The sequence below is a fragment of the Gymnodraco acuticeps genome, unplaced genomic scaffold (genome assembly GCF_902827175.1).
Source record: "Gymnodraco acuticeps unplaced genomic scaffold, fGymAcu1.1, whole genome shotgun sequence".
NCBI lineage: Eukaryota > Metazoa > Chordata > Actinopteri > Perciformes > Bathydraconidae > Gymnodraco > Gymnodraco acuticeps.
Window position 1 is genome coordinate 12690932 of NW_022990238.1, and position 19156 is coordinate 12710087.

A 19156-nucleotide genomic window follows, 5' to 3' on the forward strand; every position below is an offset into this window, starting at 1 on the left:
CTTCTGAGATCATACCAGAGAGTGTTGTTGTAAGCAAGCTCATATAAGCAGATGCCCCCATTCAACCATATTAAATAACACACTCCAGTCACACTGTGTGTTTTTATTCATCTCTGATACACAACATCTATTCAGATAAAATAGATTGTAGCCTCTTTTATGTTTGGAGTGGGCGTCTTTTTGATAAAGGAAACTGAGTTGTATTGTAGTGAGTAAGAATGCATTTTGAACTGTAACAATGTTGTTTGTAGGACTCCCGTGTTTTGTTGCATTTATAAAAAGCTTTTATTCACTGTCTGATCCAAGGTGTTTGATATGGGCGAAGAAGAACATGATATTATTCTCCAAAAAGTTCAAGAAGCCAAGGTGAGACATGTTGTACACAAATCGAAATCTGTTCAAATGTTGCCATAACATTTTCCTTTAGATGAATTTCTACCCAAATGTGCTTGTTATTATAATAAACACCATGACCATTGTCTGTGAATCAGTTGAGTTTCTTCAATTCGAATTTGGGTCCTTTTATGAGATAAAAATTCCCATTCTCTTTGCAAAGACGCATTGATTCAACAAACTAGGTTTTACTTCATTCAAAAACATCTTGAAATATTAAGAACATTTCAATTATTAATTTGTTTTGTATTTCATCTGTTTGATATGTAATCTGGTGTATGGATCATACATATAGTTCATAAAACTCAGTCTAGCTACGGATTTCAAATGAGAGTATGATGAGTAGGGGGATGTGGAAATATAGTGCGAAATGTAATATGTGCCTCCTTAAATTAATGTGATTAGTGCTGACAAATCATTATTATTATTACATTGTTGTCTGTATACAACATATTACTGTATATATGTATTTGCGAGTTCAAGTTCTTGCAATGTAAAATGTCCTATTGTGTATCTAGTAGATTTCGCACAAATGTAAAACCGAGTGGAAGCATCATGAATCTCTACTATATTTAAGAAATATTACACGACAAACATTGGCGCATGCTAGTGTGAGTGTAAAATTAAGCTTGACTTGAAAAAGAGTCTAATACTTTGCCTTATTGGTTAATACAAAGGTAAATTGAAACTAAATGGTGTTGACCCGTGCTCCTGGGCCAACAATACTTCTAGCATACAAGAACATGTTTGCAAACGTTAGTCTCTCGTTGGAAGCATGCTAAAACGTACAAAGCCTCGGGTACAGATCCTTTGGGTCGTTAAGGTATTGAAACAGAGAACAGAATAACTCCTCAGTGGTCACAAAGTGCAGATTTAAAGGCATCACTAAATGCTCAGTTGTGCAGCCACAGGTGGTGTTTTAGTGCATGTCCTGAGCATGTTCCTGTTGTCATGCTCAGTGTTGGCACAGTGCAGTAGTTCTAATGTGAAAGCACGGCCCTGAAGAGAAACAGTTGGAGAGCGCTGCTGCCCTCGGAGAGTTGAGAGATGTAAGACCCGGTACGCCTAAAAGCCCAATTCTGTAACACTCTGTGTCTTTTATTGACATGTGAGTCTTGTGAAAGGCAAAGTAAACATGTTTCCCCACTTATGTATTCTCTGGGACATTGAGTTTATCTACCATATTATGGTAGGAAACAGTTCACTCTACAATGCCTAATGCTGATATGTATACAAATGGAGACGTATGAGTCAAGTTAAAGAAATACCTTGTAATGTACTCAATGCATGGCCTTGTGTGTACATTTACTTATTTACAGAGTGAATTTCTTTTTTCCACAGCGAGCCACTTTTTCTTTGAGAGTGTCTGTTGTGAAGGCAAAGAGTCTGATGGCCAAGGACGCAAATGGTGAGACATCTCAAGCATCAAATGAACCTTTACACTCCCTATTGAAAATGAAATATTTCTGGGAAATGTTATTTATCTATGCTGGTTGAACGGGCAGTAGCTGATACAATGTAATAAGGTGGAATCCTGGCTGATTTATCTGGCACTGACACGATTATTGTTGCGTGTTTATAAAGAATCTCAGAAGCTGAATAAAGTTAATTTAACTTATAATAATATATAATAAGTTATGTGTTGATTATATTGGTAGACCTTTAATCTGAAATGTACAGAAGAGGATCAGGGCCACATGAGGAAAAATTAAAACATTTCACATCCTTTAATTTTCCTTTCCACTAACAAGTCCTACATAACGCCAAAGCATTCTACATTGATCCTCCTTAGCAACGGTCAATATTTAGCTTAGCAGCCGTGTGTTATCGAGTATTAACAACCTCGAAATTTCCAAATTGACCAATCAGAATTGAGTATTCAACTAAGCTGTGTAATTAGATCAATATAGGATAGATTTTCGTTCTGTTCAGTTGAATAGGGGACTTCTTGTTTTGTACCTTTTGACAAAAATGGCTGCAGGTTTTTATTATTCTCCCCCACCACTGACGTCTACCTTTTGTGAGGTCAAATGTATCTCAAACACGCTCTAGGTCAACAAGTGGAACACTGACAGCCACTGAACCAAAGCAGTCTCTGATTGTAATCACAAATGAGGCTTCTCTCCTCACGTTGCCGTACCAGCTCCCTCAGCGTGATATCAACAGTTTTAATGCGAGTGCGATAACCTTTTCTGTGTCACGCCACGGCCTGCCAGGGTACAGCGACCCCTACTGCATGCTGGGAATCCTGCTGGGCCAAAGCCCGAGGGAGACGGAGGAGAAGAAGGAGAGGAAGTTCAGCTTCAGGAAGAAAAAGGACAAGCTGGAGAAACGCTCCAGCACCAAGGAGGTGTTACCGACCGCCTGCATCCAGGTGACGGAGGTCAAAGCGGAGACTCTGAACCCGGTGTGGGACGAGCACTTCCTGTTGTGAGTACAGACGTTTAACCTTTAGCAGAGCGCTGGTGGTGATATGTGAGGCATGCAGGATTCACAGTTTCATTAGTTTCACACTTGAAGTTGTGCTGCACTGATTCATCTCTGATTGACATGTTATTATCAGTATTTACGCACAGAGATGATAACCCCTTTTTTCCCCCATTTCTCACAGTGAAATAGATGATGTCCACAATGACCTCTTACATCTTGACATATGGTAAGATTGCTATGTGGGAACACCTTGAATTCCTTAGATGTCACCATGCCAGAGGGACAAAGAATGATTTTAAGGATTTCATTTTATTACATTACAATTACAATTTGGGGTGAAGTGTCTCAGGGACACAACGACATGCTGACTGCAGTGGGACTCGAACTTGCTATCCCCTGATTCAAAGTCCAGCACACCAACCACTGAGCCATAGCCACCCCACATACACTTTAGTTGTGGTACATTTCACAACATTTTCTATTTTTCCAATCACAGTTTTTCCTTTTCCTCTCCATGCACAATAAAAAATACTTTCTTATACTAGACAATCAAGTTGCTTTTTGACCTCATCTCTAAACTGTCAAATTGAACCTTTTCAAATGTGTTACAAAATGACATAAACGATGAGTCATGTTGCATAAAAGAAGATTGAAGAGTCATTATTCAGCTGTATTGAGTACTATTCTCTCGTCTGGGTAATGGCTCTGTAATAGGACTGCCTTGTAGATCTCACTTCTCAGCTCTGTTCACTGCCGTGCAAAGATAATGACACATGTTCTTCCAGGAGATGAGGCTGTAATAACCTCTGAATCCTCTTCTTTACTGCAGGGATCACGACGATGACGTGTCTGTTGCTGAGGCCTGCAAAAAGCTCAATGAAGTCAGTGGACTTCGAGGAATGGGCAGGTAGGAGAAACTCATTTACCATAAATATAAAGGACTGTTATCATGCAATTGTCTTAAATGCTTCTTTTGTTAGAAATTATGAATATTCTTTAAGCAGAGTGTTTTTTCTTTAAGGGCTGAAGTGCAACTGAATCACAATTTAGGAGTTTTTACACAGTTGTAGTTCAAGTTGGCATTGTGGTAGTCAATCAAAGGGGACTTTCCAATTGTACGAAAGAGAGCCACATGTGGAGAAATGTTGTCCTTTTTTTGTTGTTCTTTTGTTCTCTGAACTCTTACTTAATCTCAAAATGTGGCCTTTAAAGTCAGATGACAAATTCCTTTTTGGTCAGATCCCTAATACTTTTCCGACAGAAGTTTAAATTAATATGTCTCTGTATTTGTTCTTTGACCTTTAGGCGAGACACCAAAACATCCTCTTTTTCATGCTCAGTTTTTGTTCAAGTGTGTGCTGTTTTGCTTCCATAAAATGTCTTGTCTCAGACTGAAGAGAAAAACTCCCAATGTTTAGGTCTTTATTTTTCTGACTGAGTCCTTTGGTGTCTGTATATTGTATGTAGATTGCATCTTAACCTTTAGCTTAAGAAAATATAAATGTAAATAACATACAAATAATAGTCCTAATAAGTACGTTTCAAGGTGATATCTTTTAATTAACGTTTTACTCTTTTCATGTGTGGTGTCTCCTCTTCAAGAAAGAGTGACATACAGAAATCTCTGTGCCAATAAAGCTGTGCACACAGAGATCACCCAGAGTTCAGCGGGGGGCTTTGGGGAGACTCATAAATGTCAGACAAATCTAATGAAACTTGGGAATGTCAATTAAAACCAAAAGACAAAGGGTCATGTGGCAGAAAGTTTGCCATTTTAATTAGAACAAAAATCATGGTAATAAAGACAACTTTTATTTTGAAATTAAACTATCTCTGCCGATGCTCTAATTGTGAGTCACAGTGGATAAAGGCGTTAGCATAATGCCTTCATAATGATAATTGTTAGCATTCATCCTTTAACAAATGAGATTGTCCTTGCACTTTCTCTCTCAGGTATTTTAAGCAGATAGCAAAGTCAGTACGCTCCAATGGATCTGCATCTTCAGGCTCCGAGGACAACGCCGATGACTTCCTCGGATGCATCAACATCCCTCTGAATGTGAGTGTTCGGACTTTAAACATTTGTGGACACTAGGACAAATCAAAACAAAAACACCCAAAAATGATATGAAGTATGTAAAGGATATTCCTTAAAGGTCTCCTATCATGCAAAATGCACTTTTTGATGTTTCTTATACATACATATGTGTCCCCGGTGTGAACTCACAAGGTGTCAGAAAACAAAACCCTCTCTCTTTTCCTCCGTACCCAAATCTCTAAAAACGGGGGTACAACGGAGCTGATCCAGATTTGGGCTGGCTTTACGCCCACGGCCCTATCAGAAACGTTGCTATCGGAAACGATGCACGACGTGTTTTGGACGTAATATGGTCTTTGTTTACATTAGTGAGCATCGCTAACACTCAGAGCTAACCTGTACTGGAGAGAGTATGTGTAAAAAAGCAGGAAATAGATACATCTATTTTTTTTTTTCTAAAGCTAAGTACCCAGAATCAACACTTTAGCAACAGGGCTGAAATAGAGGGATATGAGGGATGTCTAAAATGCATGTTCTGTTTGGTATTTTGAGCAAAACACATCATAGACATGTTTTGTATATATTTGTATATATATGAGACCCATAATATATGCCTAAACATAGCATGGTAGAGATCTTTAAGTGTTTACAATTTAAACGTGAACCAGAACTTTCACATTTCGGTGTTGTTTATTTGTCCGGTCTCCTTCTTGTAGGAGATCCCAATCGTGGGCTATGACACCTGGTTTAAGCTGGAACCTCGATCAAGCACGTCTAAAGTTCAGGGAGAATGTCACCTGATTCTGAAGCTGTTCACCAGTCAGGTTGGTGCATTCAGACTACTGTATACTTCTGTACTTGCATGTGAAGGATAATAATTGCAACGTTTAATACTTGTTTTTTTCTTTCAGAGGGACACAGCTTTGTCTAAGAAAGACTCAAATGTCTCCATTCACAAGAAACTGCTGAGTCAGATCGTGGAGTATGAGCATGCACATGTTAAGGTGGGTTTCAATGCAGCTATTCATTCAGAGCAACCTCTATAATAAAGGCAAAACTAACAATTTAACATTCTTTAACATTTACTTACTTTATTAATAGTGTATTAGTTTTGTTTAAATCTGGAAGCTATGTTCTTCTTCAGCAACATGTTTTTATTATTATTCCTCGATGTTTTTTTGACTTCTTTCATAGTTTTCAAAGTAGAAACTTTATTCAGACATCAACAATTCTGCTCACAACTTTTAGAATGTATACCTTTTTTCAATGGATAATTTCCTCATTCAAATTTGTGAAATATTCAGTATTAAAAGATTTGCACACTTATTACCATTCAAACCCTACAATGCTCCACATATTTTAGACATTAATGGTATGATTCAACTTTTAAAGCCAGCAATTCAATGTAGCATCTTTTTTTTAAATATAAATATTCCACAGGTAATATACACATTTGTATTCAAATTCATCAAATCAAACCCATTGCCACTGTTCCAACTGTGCTTCAGCTTTCAGCATCCAGCTTCCACAACAATATTTCCGCCTTCTCTTTTTTCTTGTTGAGTAGAAACAGATTTGTCTTGAACTGTCATGATAATCGTCCTCATATGTTTCCAGAGAGAGCCGTACAATTGGAACGGGCATGTCTGTCCTCCAGCATGGACCGTGCTGACTCACCATGCTGTGCAAACTGATCTCTCCCCCCTGCAGCAGGCCATTATGTGAGTAATAAAGGAATAGATATTGATCAAATTAAATAAAAACCCTTAAGCATCAGGTAAAAGTGCATGTTTTTTTGTGGTGGCAGTCGCTGGCAGTGCTACAGCAGCCACCATCGGACGCAGAGGGTGTGCTACTCCCTGCTGCTGCGCCTCCTGAGGACCATCGATGCCGAGTGGGACCCCGTCGCTGTGAGGGGAGACCTGGTAGGTGTTCACAGTCAGTCAGGGGAGAAAACTAAGCCTTTCATCACCTGGAAACAGACAATCCTGAGAATAAAGTCTGAATCCTGAGATAAAAGTTCCCATGTGGAACTCACCCTCTACTGTACATTTGAATTAAGACTAAAGTTATAATAAATAACCTTGGTATGTGCTTTGACCTAAAGCGGCTAACCAAACATCCTTCTTTTCATGTGCAGTTTTTCTGTGGGCTATTTTGCTTCAATAACATATCTTCTTTCAGACTGGTGGAGAGAAAACATCCAATATTCACAATTGGCCCTTTATTTTTCTGACTTTTTCAATGCTAATGTATATTTCTTTAGATTCCATCTGAAAGGTTAGCTTCAGATAATGCCACATTTGAATATTTTAAACATACAACGGATTGTCTTCTTGATGTAAGTAATCAACTGAGGAATTCATGGAGATTTCTTTTAATGAACACTTGTCATGTGTAGTGTCTCTTCCTAAAGAAAGAGTAGCATACAGAGAGCTTAGTGCCAATAAAGCTGTGCACACAGAACATACAGCCCATCACCTATCATCATCTGGAAACAGTCACCTCATTAGCTCTTCACTGACATGCATCAGGGTTTTTGGTCCAGCCAAAAATGTGTGACAGCCGGTGTGCCGCTCTAATTGAGGGACTCTCTAACTGAGGGCCTCTAACTGAGGGCCTTCCTGTGTCCAGGAGCGGCAGCTGTCAGACAGCTTCAGGCTGTACACTGAGCACTGCCTGTGCCTGATGAAGAACATGCGGCAGGTCTTCCCCTGCACAAGCGCTGCTGCCATCACACGCTACGAGCTCATGCTGAGGTAAAGTCACACTGCCATCACATCGCGTCCAACACCCGCCTTCACACACACTTCATCCAGGCACTCACACTCTGCGTTGGGCTTCCTACTCAAACAGAAATATCTTAATCATTGCTCATTACACATTTCTAAATGTTATTGTATATAACATGAAAAATAGTAATATTTTGTAGCAACTTCTTGTCATAAGCAACAACCTCAATATGTTTACTTTACATGACACATACTGTATTATTCTCTTTAGGATTTGATGCTTGCATTTGACTGGTAAAGACAGGTCATGTACAGCCATGAAATATGAAAGCAATACCTTTCAGAGCATGAATATGTCCAGCAAATTGAAGATCATTTATTTATATATAATATTTATATTTACATTTCACACTGGAGAAATTGTGAGGAAGCAACATTTGTGAATGAAATACTTAGCTAAAATAATGAAATTATTACTGTTTCCCAATTGAAGGCCAAGTTTTATATTAGCATATGTTATGTCATTATAGTTTAGCAAATACTAGAAAGAATCCCAACATCTTTTAATTATATAACAGGAAAAGAAAAGATGTTAGTGTTTCAAAGTCTGAGTTACAAAAGGTACATATTTTTATTTAAATAAAAATTGAATCTGTAGTGTAAGAGATGATTGTTTTTATATATAGAGAGATTTTGTTGGGGCTTGTGGAACTTTATGCTTGATCAAATCACATAATCATAACCATCCATGCTTTGGAGAACATGAATACCCACAGTGAGTTTCATGGAAACCCTGGCTTCTATTTTAGACACATTGTAAGCTCTCAATGTGTTGGCCATCAAGAAATATTAACCGGAGAGCTCACATATCCATTAAATCATGAAAAACTATCTATGGAAGACCATGGGTATCTGTGCTAAATGTATTAGCATGATTGATATAGCAGAAATAGTATAAGTCAGACCGACTGAAGCAGAAAAATTCTCCAAACTAGGAACTCTGTTCAACATGCATTACTGTCAGCTAATTATTCTGAGTTCATGTTGCGATATCAGACTTATTTTAAGGAGACAGTAAGAAGTCCAGCTCTGCCTAGTTATCAACACCTCAAGGGACATCTTTTTCTACACCTCTCAGAAACACACACACACACACACACACACACCACACACACACACACACACACACACACATACACACACACACACACACACACACACACACACACACACACACACACACACACACACACACACACACACACACACACACACACAGTGACTCATCTAAAAGTTATGGCTGAATCTCTCCTCTCCTGCAGAGACAACGCAGGATCCCGCATACAAATAGAGTGGAAGCTTTCGTCCTTGTTTGATATTTTATATCCTATGAATAATATGATTTGAAACCAGCACCTGAAATCAGTGTTGTGTTGTAATAGTCTTTTTCCTGTCTGTGAATGCCAGGGGGATTGGCTACATGCAGAACATGCAGGCGTTTAAAACGGTGTGTCCTCTTCGTAATGATCTGCAATTGGACATCACCACCGCTGCCAAGGTAACAGGCATAATAATAATAAAAACACATTTACAGCAGGTTCACTCAGAGGTGGAGGTGATGACCACTCGAGGGGCTGTGCTGTAAATGAATGGCTTGAATCAGAGGTCCATGTGAAATAAGTATGTGATCCCTTGCAGATTTTGTAAGTTTGCCCACTTACAAAGAAATTAACAGTCTATGATTTTAATGGTAGGTTTATTTTAACAGTGAGAGTAAGAATATCAAAAAGACATTTCCAGAAATTGACATTATACAACTGATAATAGGATGACTTTCTTAAAGGAAGAGGACTTGTGTAACCGGTCTGTGGGAGCCAGAATTCTTGTTTGTTGCAAGGGGATCAAATACTTATTTCCCATAGTTTAATGCACATTTTTATCTTTTATATAATGTCCATTTCTGAACATTTCTTATTGATATTATTATGCTCACTGTTAACATAAGCCCATTACAATTATAGACTGTTCATTTCTTTGTAAGTGGGTACACTTATAAAGTCGGCAATGGATCAAATACTTATTTCCTCCACTGTATATGTTTGTATTCCACCAAAGCAGTATGCACATGAAGACAACTAGATGGTTATGATGCACCTTTTAATTAACTCAATGATTCTCTTTTAATTTGTGCAATTATTCCAACAGAAAGGGACCGTGGAGTGGTACGAGAGCTTAATTGCGCGATATAAGCCAGAGGATGGGGTACGTTTGTTCTGATGAACAGAAATCACTTCTAACGGTGACTTGTCTTGAGAATTAATATCCATGATGTTGTTCATTTTGTTTTGGAAACGCAGACTCTGGAGGAGCAGCTGAAGAAGCTGGTTCAGGTGGTCGATGCCGCGTGTGCGGACGTGCAGAGGAGCCAGAACATTTACAACACAATGTTCTCCAGGTCAATATCAACACTCTACATCAGGGGTGTCCAAACTTTTTTCACTGAGGGCCACATACAGAATAATATACAAAGGGCTGGGCCACTCACTAGAGGTATATTGCCTCATAAGTTCAGTTATACTGTAAGTTAGCAAAATCAATCAAATGTAGGTAGATGATGCTGCTTGTGAGTGTTGGCAGCTCATCCCTTTAAACAGAAGCCTCAGATTGATTATAATAAGGAGAAATAGGAAGGGTGTATTTCAAGCGTGTTATGTAAATAAGTCATTGTTTTTTTTTCTTATCAACTAAGATATGTTAGAAAATGTTTCAAACCTTAATTGACTGAATGTATTTGAAAAGTGGTCTTATTAACACATGAATACTACCGTGTAATATATTTGTACATTTATATTTAAGAAGTACAATATAATACAAGCACAAGTTTCATTTGTGGGCCATATTCCATTATACTTTTTTAATTTGCAGAGGGCCGATTCAAAATGGTCCGCGGGCCGTAGTTTGTTCACCCCTGCTCTACACCTTATCCACTTAAGGATAATGCAGAAATGTAATGCTATCTGGCACAGAAACAGACATTTGATTAAGTATTTGTTTTGTTGTACTGATTCCATGTATTCTTTGTCCTTGCAGTGCGGTGAAAGTAGATTTCTTCAGCATTTCATACAGGCAGCTGGAGAAACAGGTTTGTCATTAAGAAGTCCTTGTAGTAGTAGTTGTACACAACCTGGGCGAGTCATGCAGCGTTGTTGTTGGGGTTTAAACAGCTGCTTGAACAAATGATTTGATCCTTCAGGTTGCCGATGATGTGAACGTAGCGATGGAGCGTGTCTGTGGTACTCTGGAGCAGGAGAGCTCCAGACTGACGCAGACAATGGGAGAGACCATCTTTGAGCTCTTCATGTCCTTGAAAATCCTCAAAGGCTTTCGGGAGTTTCTGCCTCTCAAGTGAGTTAGACTCTCATGACAATAAATATAGCAGCGCTAAAAGCTCTCAGCGGTGGTTATTCGATTTAAATGTCAGCAAGAAGATGAGAATTCAACCTTCTCCCACTTCCTTCTGCTTTGTATTTATTACAAATAACTTTCCTTTCTTACAGGGATGCTAAAATGTTGGCCTTGACAGGCTTTCATAACTGGTTCAAGTCCTCCATTCATAAGTGGCTGCAGATCGTCCATGACCGATCTTGTGACAGAATTCGTAAAGCAGTGGAAATGGACAAGGTGAGAGGCCATCCAAATACACTATCATTGAGTTGTAAGCTGATATGAGGGCACATTCTTAGGTTATTGTATTTCATTCTTTATATATATATATATATATATATATATATATATATATCTAATAGAGCATACAGAATCTAAAATATATACTTAATATGGTTATATATAACGAGTAATCATTTGTATTGTTTTGGTTTGTTTGTTTTTAAGAAATGCATAGATTACCATAGTTTCTAAATATTTTGATGTTGTGACTAAAGCAATCCCAAAGTGTGTTGTAATGGATATCTATGGAGGTGGCTGTGGCTTAAATGGTCATCTGTCGTTCAGAAGTAGAGTGGTTCGATCCCAGCCCCTGCAGTATCATGTCAAAGTGTCCTTGTGCAAGCTATTGCACCCTAAGTAGATACTACCAATCCTAGCCCTTTATTTACAATTCATACAGGGGAATAAACTACTGACAAATTCTTCAAAACACCAAAGCGTTTTAAGTATTTATTAAAGGGGCCCTCTTATGCTCATTTTGTGTGTGGAAGAGAAACTCCCTCTGGAGGGAATTTGGGATTTTACCCTTTGAAGACCTTTTACTGTACATGTGCAAAAAGCGATATAACACATTACAGGAAAGGGATAACCCCAACAAGCACAATAGGGCCCCTTTAACAGTTTGTACATGTGTTCAGATCATACCCTGGTTAAAATGTGTTTAATACTTACTACAGATATATCATAATGTATGAGATTACAACTAACTGCTTGCAAATATATTCATAAAATAATGAAATAAAAAAGTTTGTAGAGCTGCTTTTAGTAATGTATTAGTGAGACAATTTGTTGCACATTAATAATGGACATCATCTTGAGATGTGGTCCACAAAGTGCTATTCACACACTATGAATGATGTGCTTTGTGTGTTGTGTGAGCAGCTCGAGCCGCTGCTGCAGGCCAAACACAGCTCCTCAGCAGTGGAGGTGGCCACATGCTTCAGCCAGGTACGACAGATCTGGCTCCAGCTGGCCTGGCCAGACTCTGCGGGGGCCTTCATCTTCGTCACGCGTTTGACAGATGTGAGTACAGCTTCCAGTGTTAACGCTCATCCTGCACACACAGAAACATGACTGAGCAGACTCGCAAACGTACTCACAGGATGAATGAAGCAGTCAAACAGGAAACTGTGAATTTCACTGTATTAACACGACTGCTATTCTATCGTCAAAGAATTTCTGCAGCGAGGCTGTGTGCTACTCCGAGATGATGACACGCAAGGTGGAGAGGAACCAGCAGGGCCGAGACTATAAGAGCTTCACCGTGCAGGTAACGCCTCTAATAAGACAGAAGAGGGGGGAGGGCACACAGTGACGTGGTAGGTAAATGTCAGTGAGTGTTCTCCCTGGCAACACAAAAGGCTCATCCAGAGATCCGATGTGTTTACACTCAGTCTCAGTTGCTTCTTTCGTCATCAATGATTTACACTCACACCCCATTCCTCCACCTCTCTGTAGCCCTGCTCCTTTTCCTACTTTGTTTCTCTGGCTCCACCCTTTGTTTCTCCTCTTCTGCTCCCCCCGGCTTTCCTGCTAGCTCTGCGTGGCGCTGAACAACACGGAGCACGTGCGGGTCTTCCTGGCTCACCTGCCCCGGGACCTGGACTGGCAGGGGGTGGAGCGGGCCATGGAGGAGTCCTGTGGGGTGGAGGGGAAGGAGCAGGTCTACAAGGCTCTCAATGGGCAGCTGTTCAACATGGACCTGGACCTGCAGAGGGAGGCCAAGCGTCTCATCACGCTGCTCACAGACAAGGTGCGCAGCTCAAAACCTGTACAACTGCTTTCAAATACTACTCCATAGTATCACACATGCACCAAATACAGTGTTAAAATATAAACAAATACAGCAATGGGTCGCAGCAGATGAAAACCGTGTAAATCCACTCAAAACGGGGAGATTTCTACGAGCAGTGACTCATTATATTCAATTTAATATTTAATATTCCATTCCTCACACACTTATATATATACATGTATATATAATATCCTGCTTTATATTTTTTACTGTACATTTGTATTGCAACATCTATATTTTCTACTTTTTTAATGCTATTTTGATTTTTATTTGAGATGTTTACATTTAAGATTGTTTATTTCTAGTCTTTTAATTTCTCTAATGTGCAATGCCTTGTCTTTTTCTGCTGCTGCAACACAAACATTTCCCAAATTGGGATCAATAAAGTATTTCTAATCTTACCTTATCTTATCATTGACATGTGTTCAAAACCCGTTGCACAAATAAAAAAAATAAAAAAGATATATACTTTTTTTTATTGACAAAATGTAGTTTCCATCCAATTTGGCTTCTGCTAAAATGAGTCCTCTACAATCCATTGCTGTTGTTCTGCGATGCAGAGGACATACTATGCTTTTGGTTGTTTAGCATTCAGGGAAATAAACGACACCTTGTTTTTACATGTCAACTTCTTGGAAATCTTTATATACTCTATGCATCTGCATGCACATGTATGAGAGGATATTTGTGTGCAGATGCTGCCTGAGCTGCGGAGGTATATCCAGCACATCAGCCTATCACCAGACTCCATCAACAATGACGACGTAAGGGCTAGCACTGCTTCCTTTCAGCATCCATTCTTGTATCAGTGATTATTGCAGGGCAATCACAAATGTAATGTATGTTAATCTGCCATTCTTTCAGGCTGTGTCCCCTCTTATGAAGTACTTACAAGACACTATGGTCATCCTCACTGAAAACCTTGTAAAGGAGAATCTAACTAGGTAATGATTTTCATATTCTCGCTCCCTCACTATGGATATGACTTCACTCATTGTTCAGTTTGACAGGGACAATGCAGATACATTCGAGAGACTTAGACTTATAATTGTGCCACATTTTGCCTACCAGCTCATTTACATCATGTGTGTATGCGCAGCTATTAATAAAACAATCACAAGAAAACATTCAGTACACCATTTTGAAACTCAAAAAAAGCAGTTACATATAAAGCAGGTCTGCAAACAAACTGTTAGGGCCACTATTGCACCACAGGTATAGTCATTTTTTACTTTACTTTGAAGAGCCAGCATCAAATGTGCACCACTTCAACATGCATTTTGCATATAAATAAAACACTGCAATCAACATAAATTTCACTTGCAAACTAGGACAAATGCCAGCATACCCAACACTGGCACCTTTGGAACTTCAGACAGATGTTTTATTAATGTCTAGATGAATAACCGTGCTCTTCTGTAATAAGATTAAAAATGTTTAATAGAACCAGAGTGAAAACTGTGACAGCTCAGCAAATAAGACGCTGCGATTAATAATTGTGAAAATATACATAAGGCTATATGAGAGTTCTAGAGTGGTATTGAGTAACGCTCATGTGTATAAGAGTCATTGTGTCTGATGCCCCTCAGAGTTCTCCAAAGCCTGTGGGAACTCCTCCTGAGGATGATCCTGGACGCGGTGGCAGAAAACAGAGGCATTCAGGTGGAGTTCTACAACCGCTTCCAGTACACAGTGGAGGTCAGTGATGCACAAAGCTCTTTTATAGCTATTTTGAACAGACATGCATCACTACTGTTACCACCATCTTTGAATAAGCTCTCTATGCTTTGTATCGTACAAATATTAGCATACATGTAAATAAGATATTTATGAAGTCTGTTGTTAAGCAGTAAAGTGAGTTCCCTCATGAATGACAACATGGAAGCTATTGTATATTCTAATGCCAAAATTAAGCAGCTGGCAGTGGACGTGACAGATTTGCATTAAAATGCATGACTTGCTACACAACAGGATTAGAGTTTTATTGTGTTTTATGCAACTATGTCTATCAAAAATCAGAGAGATATATGCGCAATAAGTCCTGGCTCAGACATTTTATTTCTCTTCAATTGAATGATTTAGACCCTGTTGGAGTTCATGCATGCCAAGGGAGAGGGTCTTACACTGGACGACATGAAGAGTGGAGAATACAAGGTATGCTCTATTTTTTTAAACATTTATACCCTAACTTAAATGTTTATTAATCCTTTTACTGTTTTTATCATGCTGTTTTAGGCTCTGGATGAGGAGCTTAAGATGAATAAATGTTCCTCCTTTGAGCTGATTGAACAGTACTATCTGGAGAAGATTTCCCTACAGGTGTGTTTCCACTTTCCAGACTGACACTTTAATTTTAGCCCTAAGGTGCACAGGGGCGTATTGATTGGACAGAAAACCTTGTTTTACCGCTGATTGAAAGTTTCCCTTCTCCTGGACTGTCGAAAAATGAGAAGCTGTCAGGCGGTGCAACAAGTAGACTGATATGCTTTGAATAATTCTTTCTGCTTATTTCTGGCAACTTAAAATGTGTTCACAACATATTTTAATATAAGCTAATTTCACTTCAGCTTTGCGTGCTGATTCTAATAATCCTCTTTGTTCAAAAATCTTTCAGAAAACACTTAAACATACCCGTTTTGGTCGGATCAGTGTGAAGTGTTACTATGACGCTCCGGAGCAGAGACTGACGGTGGAGATTCTGCACGCTGCGGATATTATTGCACTAGATGCTAACGGTAAAATGTCAAATATACAGATACAAATACAGGTTGCTGCTTAAAAATGTAGTTTTCATTAGCTTGTTTCTCATCTTCCTCAGGTCTGAGTGACCCATTTGTCATAGTGGAGGTCTGTCCTCACCACCTGTTCCCTATGGCCAAGAGTCAGCGCACGCAAGTGAAACTGAAGACCCTGCACCCAGTATTCGACGAACTGTTTTACTTGTGAGTTTCCCTTTCTTTATCTCCCTATTGGTTAACTGGCCCTGAGCCTAACTTGAGTTTTCTCTTCCAGTCACGTCAGTCCAGAACAGTACAGACACAGGTTTGCCTGTTTGACGTTCACCGTGATGGACTACGACTGGCTTTCCACCAACGATTTCGCCGGAGAAGCCGTGGCTCCTCTCAGCGACTTTTGCTGGCCGGGGAGACCAAACGCTTCAGCCGCCGGCAAGAGCGTCCAGCCTGCCATTCTCCATCTGTCTCGCAGTAAACCCAGCGGTACATATAGCTCCCGGATGTATCAAGCTCTTTGTTTTACACTAATATTATATTGGCTACTTGGGAGACCAGAGGGTGTAGGCCATGGGTTTCCAATTACTTCTCCAATACAAAATGAAAAGCCATACAATCTAGAGATATTTGTGTCAGCTGTCGGAATTACTCTCATCTGTTTGCTCTACCCCTCCAGAAAAGCCAATCATGAGGATGCTGGACGCTCGCATCGGAGACAGAGAGGCTCAGGAGTTTGTCCGCAGGCTGAAGGAGATTGAGAAGTCAATGGAGGAGGAGTAAGAGCTGTCAGCCAGTGCTGCCTGTGTTGGTGTTTTCTGACCACGTCTTGCGACAATGTGCTTTTGTACCGGTACGATGTTTGCGATATTTACAATTTTTTCCAATGTTATCGTTTGTTCAGTAATTATACCAAAATGAAAAGAGAAAAAAAGGGGAATCAGTGAAGCCTATCGCTGTTTTTCTCACTGGGAGATGAACATCCTGTCACTGTGCAACCTTATGCTGTCTCACTTAAACAATATTTTAGAATTCAATGGATAGTTAATCCTAAACGTTACTAGTCTATATTTTTTTGTATTGAGGTAATCGTTATCTTGTCGTAGGATCTTTGATATGATAGATTTAACATTTCAGAACTATTTTGTGGGAGTAGCTTATGTATCCTATAGTATTTAAAGTCTAAATCTATACCTCAGATATGCACATTAGTTGCAGGGGAGTTTAATAGAGACTTTTAATCCTCCATGGAAATTGTAAAGATCAATTGCATAAAAGCCTATTTAGGATGTGAAAGCTTGAAGCCACATCGATTTTCCTGATCAAACTGTGGCTTACTAAGAAACAGCTATGAATAAAGATATCTCTGTCATGAGGGAAATCATTAAGACACATGAAAGCTTTGGGGGATTGCCCTTTGTGAGAGTTGGTGTTTGTTGTAAGGTCAGAGAGCCCAGCAGCACGGGGCATAACTGTCCCCTCAGGCACTCGAGTGTATTCCACTTTTCAGATTGCTCCTGACAAAACGAATTATCGTATGTGAAGAGGCCAAAAAACTATTATCTTAACTTAGATTTGTCTTGTTGTCTATCACCAGTGAGATAACGTACCTGGATTAAGTTATGTGATGTGTGTGATCGCAACACTGCGCTAATCTAAGTTGTACAAATCAGCACATTGACAGAAACCAATTCATCTGTCATTTGAACTGGTATCCCAATGAGGAAGTCACTTATCAAATCAAATCAAGTTTTATTTATATAGCACATTTAAAAGCGATTTTTGGTTGAGCCAAAGTGCTGTACATATAATAAAAACACATTACTACAATCACAATAAAAGACAATAATTTACAACAGAAATATAAAAAAACAAAAACACAGGGAATATTTAGGTGTCATACTTCGCTCTGACTAGAAGGCCAGGGAGAAGAAGTGTGTTTTTAGTGAGGATTTAAAAAACCCTAGTGTCTGGGCCTTAGTTGTGTACACCCTCATTCAATCTGAGTCTGTTTTCTAATTTGCAGTTTATATACTACAAATCCATATGAAAGAGGCTGAACCTTAATTAAGTGTTGCAGGATCACCATGAAGTACTGAACTTGTTTGGGAGTCGTCCACCCTCGAGTCATGTGTGTACAGTTTAATTGAAGCGATCGCCAGATTCTGATTAGCTTAGTTTAGCAAAAGGACTGACACAGAGAGCCTTTTAGCCAGAACCTAGCTTAGCCGCCCAGAATGGTATTGAAAAGTTACAATTTGGGAGTTGGACTGCAGACTCAGTGACAAAACCAAGTCAAGTATAATGCTGCACATAACCTCCATAAAACCAATCTTTGTTCATTTATAATTCAGTGTTTGTTTAGCTTAAACTCCTAGCAAGAAAATTAAGCAGCATTTTTCTTCCAAAAAAGGTCTACAGCTAGCTACTTTAAAATCATTACAAATAAGTTCAATGTTGTATTTAAGTTTGAATTATCTTTATTATGTTCTCCTTCAGGGAGAAGTAGCTATATTCAGAACACTTCAAAGTGTCATATTTATGGGGAGTCACCCTGGCGTCCCCAAAGAGTCAACCCAGTCTCACGTGTTATAGTCACGAAATTAATTTAATCTATTGATTCGTGTTCACCATTTGTAAAGCAATGTATTTCTATTGGTAGTATGTTTCGTGCCTGCACCACGTCTTTCTGTCCGGTCGGGTCTTGGAATACCAGAAGCTGTGTGGTTCATAAAAACTTTTTCTTACTCAATATCTTACCCTAAGCCTAACCCTATCCCTTTTATTTTAAATTGTATAATGTCTGAGTTTTTTTGCCGTCCGCGAGGAAAAGAAATGAGCCTCAGAATACTGAAATCTGTATTTTTTGTCATCTTTTTTTCCTTCTAATTTGTTATTATTTGGTGCAGGCAATAAACATACTACCAATAGAAATACATTGCTTCTAAAATCGTTCTGTGTCAGAATACTGAAATATGTAATTTTTTTTACCAGTTTTTCCTTCTAATTTGTTATTATTTACATTGCTGTTAAAATCGTTTTGTGTGACACGAAAAAAATGACAAAATCGTGTTGGTGAACACGAATCAATAGATTCATTTCGTGACTATAACACGAAATGCCGTGAGACTGTGTTGAAAGACTACACAGTGTGTTGAACAGTGTGTGGCCAGATGGTAGTTAATTAGAGCTAATGAGCTCATGTAGTGTTCAGAAAGTTTCAAGAACAGCCATCAAACATGGTAAAGCCTTTTGTAAGGATAATTTTTAAATGGATGCAGGCTCATTACAGGCTTTACACAATGATCAAAAT

The 19156-nt window shown here is 39.0% G+C and overlaps 1 protein-coding gene across 1 annotated transcript in view; it reads left to right on the forward strand.

Annotated features, from left to right (window-relative positions):
- baiap3 (BAI1 associated protein 3) overlaps positions 1-18556 on the forward strand; it is a 34276-nt gene extending 15720 nt beyond the window's left edge. Inside the window, exons 6-34 of the mRNA XM_034219466.1 lie at positions 307-366; positions 1735-1801; positions 2610-2823; positions 3005-3049; positions 3653-3730; positions 4777-4882; positions 5578-5685; positions 5773-5865; positions 6479-6582; positions 6669-6786; positions 7496-7620; positions 9061-9151; positions 9799-9855; positions 9951-10048; positions 10684-10735; positions 10847-10998; positions 11151-11274; positions 12202-12342; positions 12494-12589; positions 12857-13072; positions 13810-13878; positions 13979-14058; positions 14704-14812; positions 15197-15268; positions 15350-15433; positions 15729-15849; positions 15933-16056; positions 16127-16332; positions 16523-18556. Coding sequence (XP_034075357.1) covers positions 307-366; positions 1735-1801; positions 2610-2823; positions 3005-3049; positions 3653-3730; positions 4777-4882; positions 5578-5685; positions 5773-5865; positions 6479-6582; positions 6669-6786; positions 7496-7620; positions 9061-9151; positions 9799-9855; positions 9951-10048; positions 10684-10735; positions 10847-10998; positions 11151-11274; positions 12202-12342; positions 12494-12589; positions 12857-13072; positions 13810-13878; positions 13979-14058; positions 14704-14812; positions 15197-15268; positions 15350-15433; positions 15729-15849; positions 15933-16056; positions 16127-16332; positions 16523-16626 — 3114 coding nt within the window. The 3' untranslated portion in view covers positions 16627-18556. The remainder of the gene's footprint in view (positions 1-306; positions 367-1734; positions 1802-2609; positions 2824-3004; positions 3050-3652; positions 3731-4776; positions 4883-5577; positions 5686-5772; positions 5866-6478; positions 6583-6668; positions 6787-7495; positions 7621-9060; positions 9152-9798; positions 9856-9950; positions 10049-10683; positions 10736-10846; positions 10999-11150; positions 11275-12201; positions 12343-12493; positions 12590-12856; positions 13073-13809; positions 13879-13978; positions 14059-14703; positions 14813-15196; positions 15269-15349; positions 15434-15728; positions 15850-15932; positions 16057-16126; positions 16333-16522) is intronic.
- Positions 18557-19156: the final 600 nt, after the last annotated feature.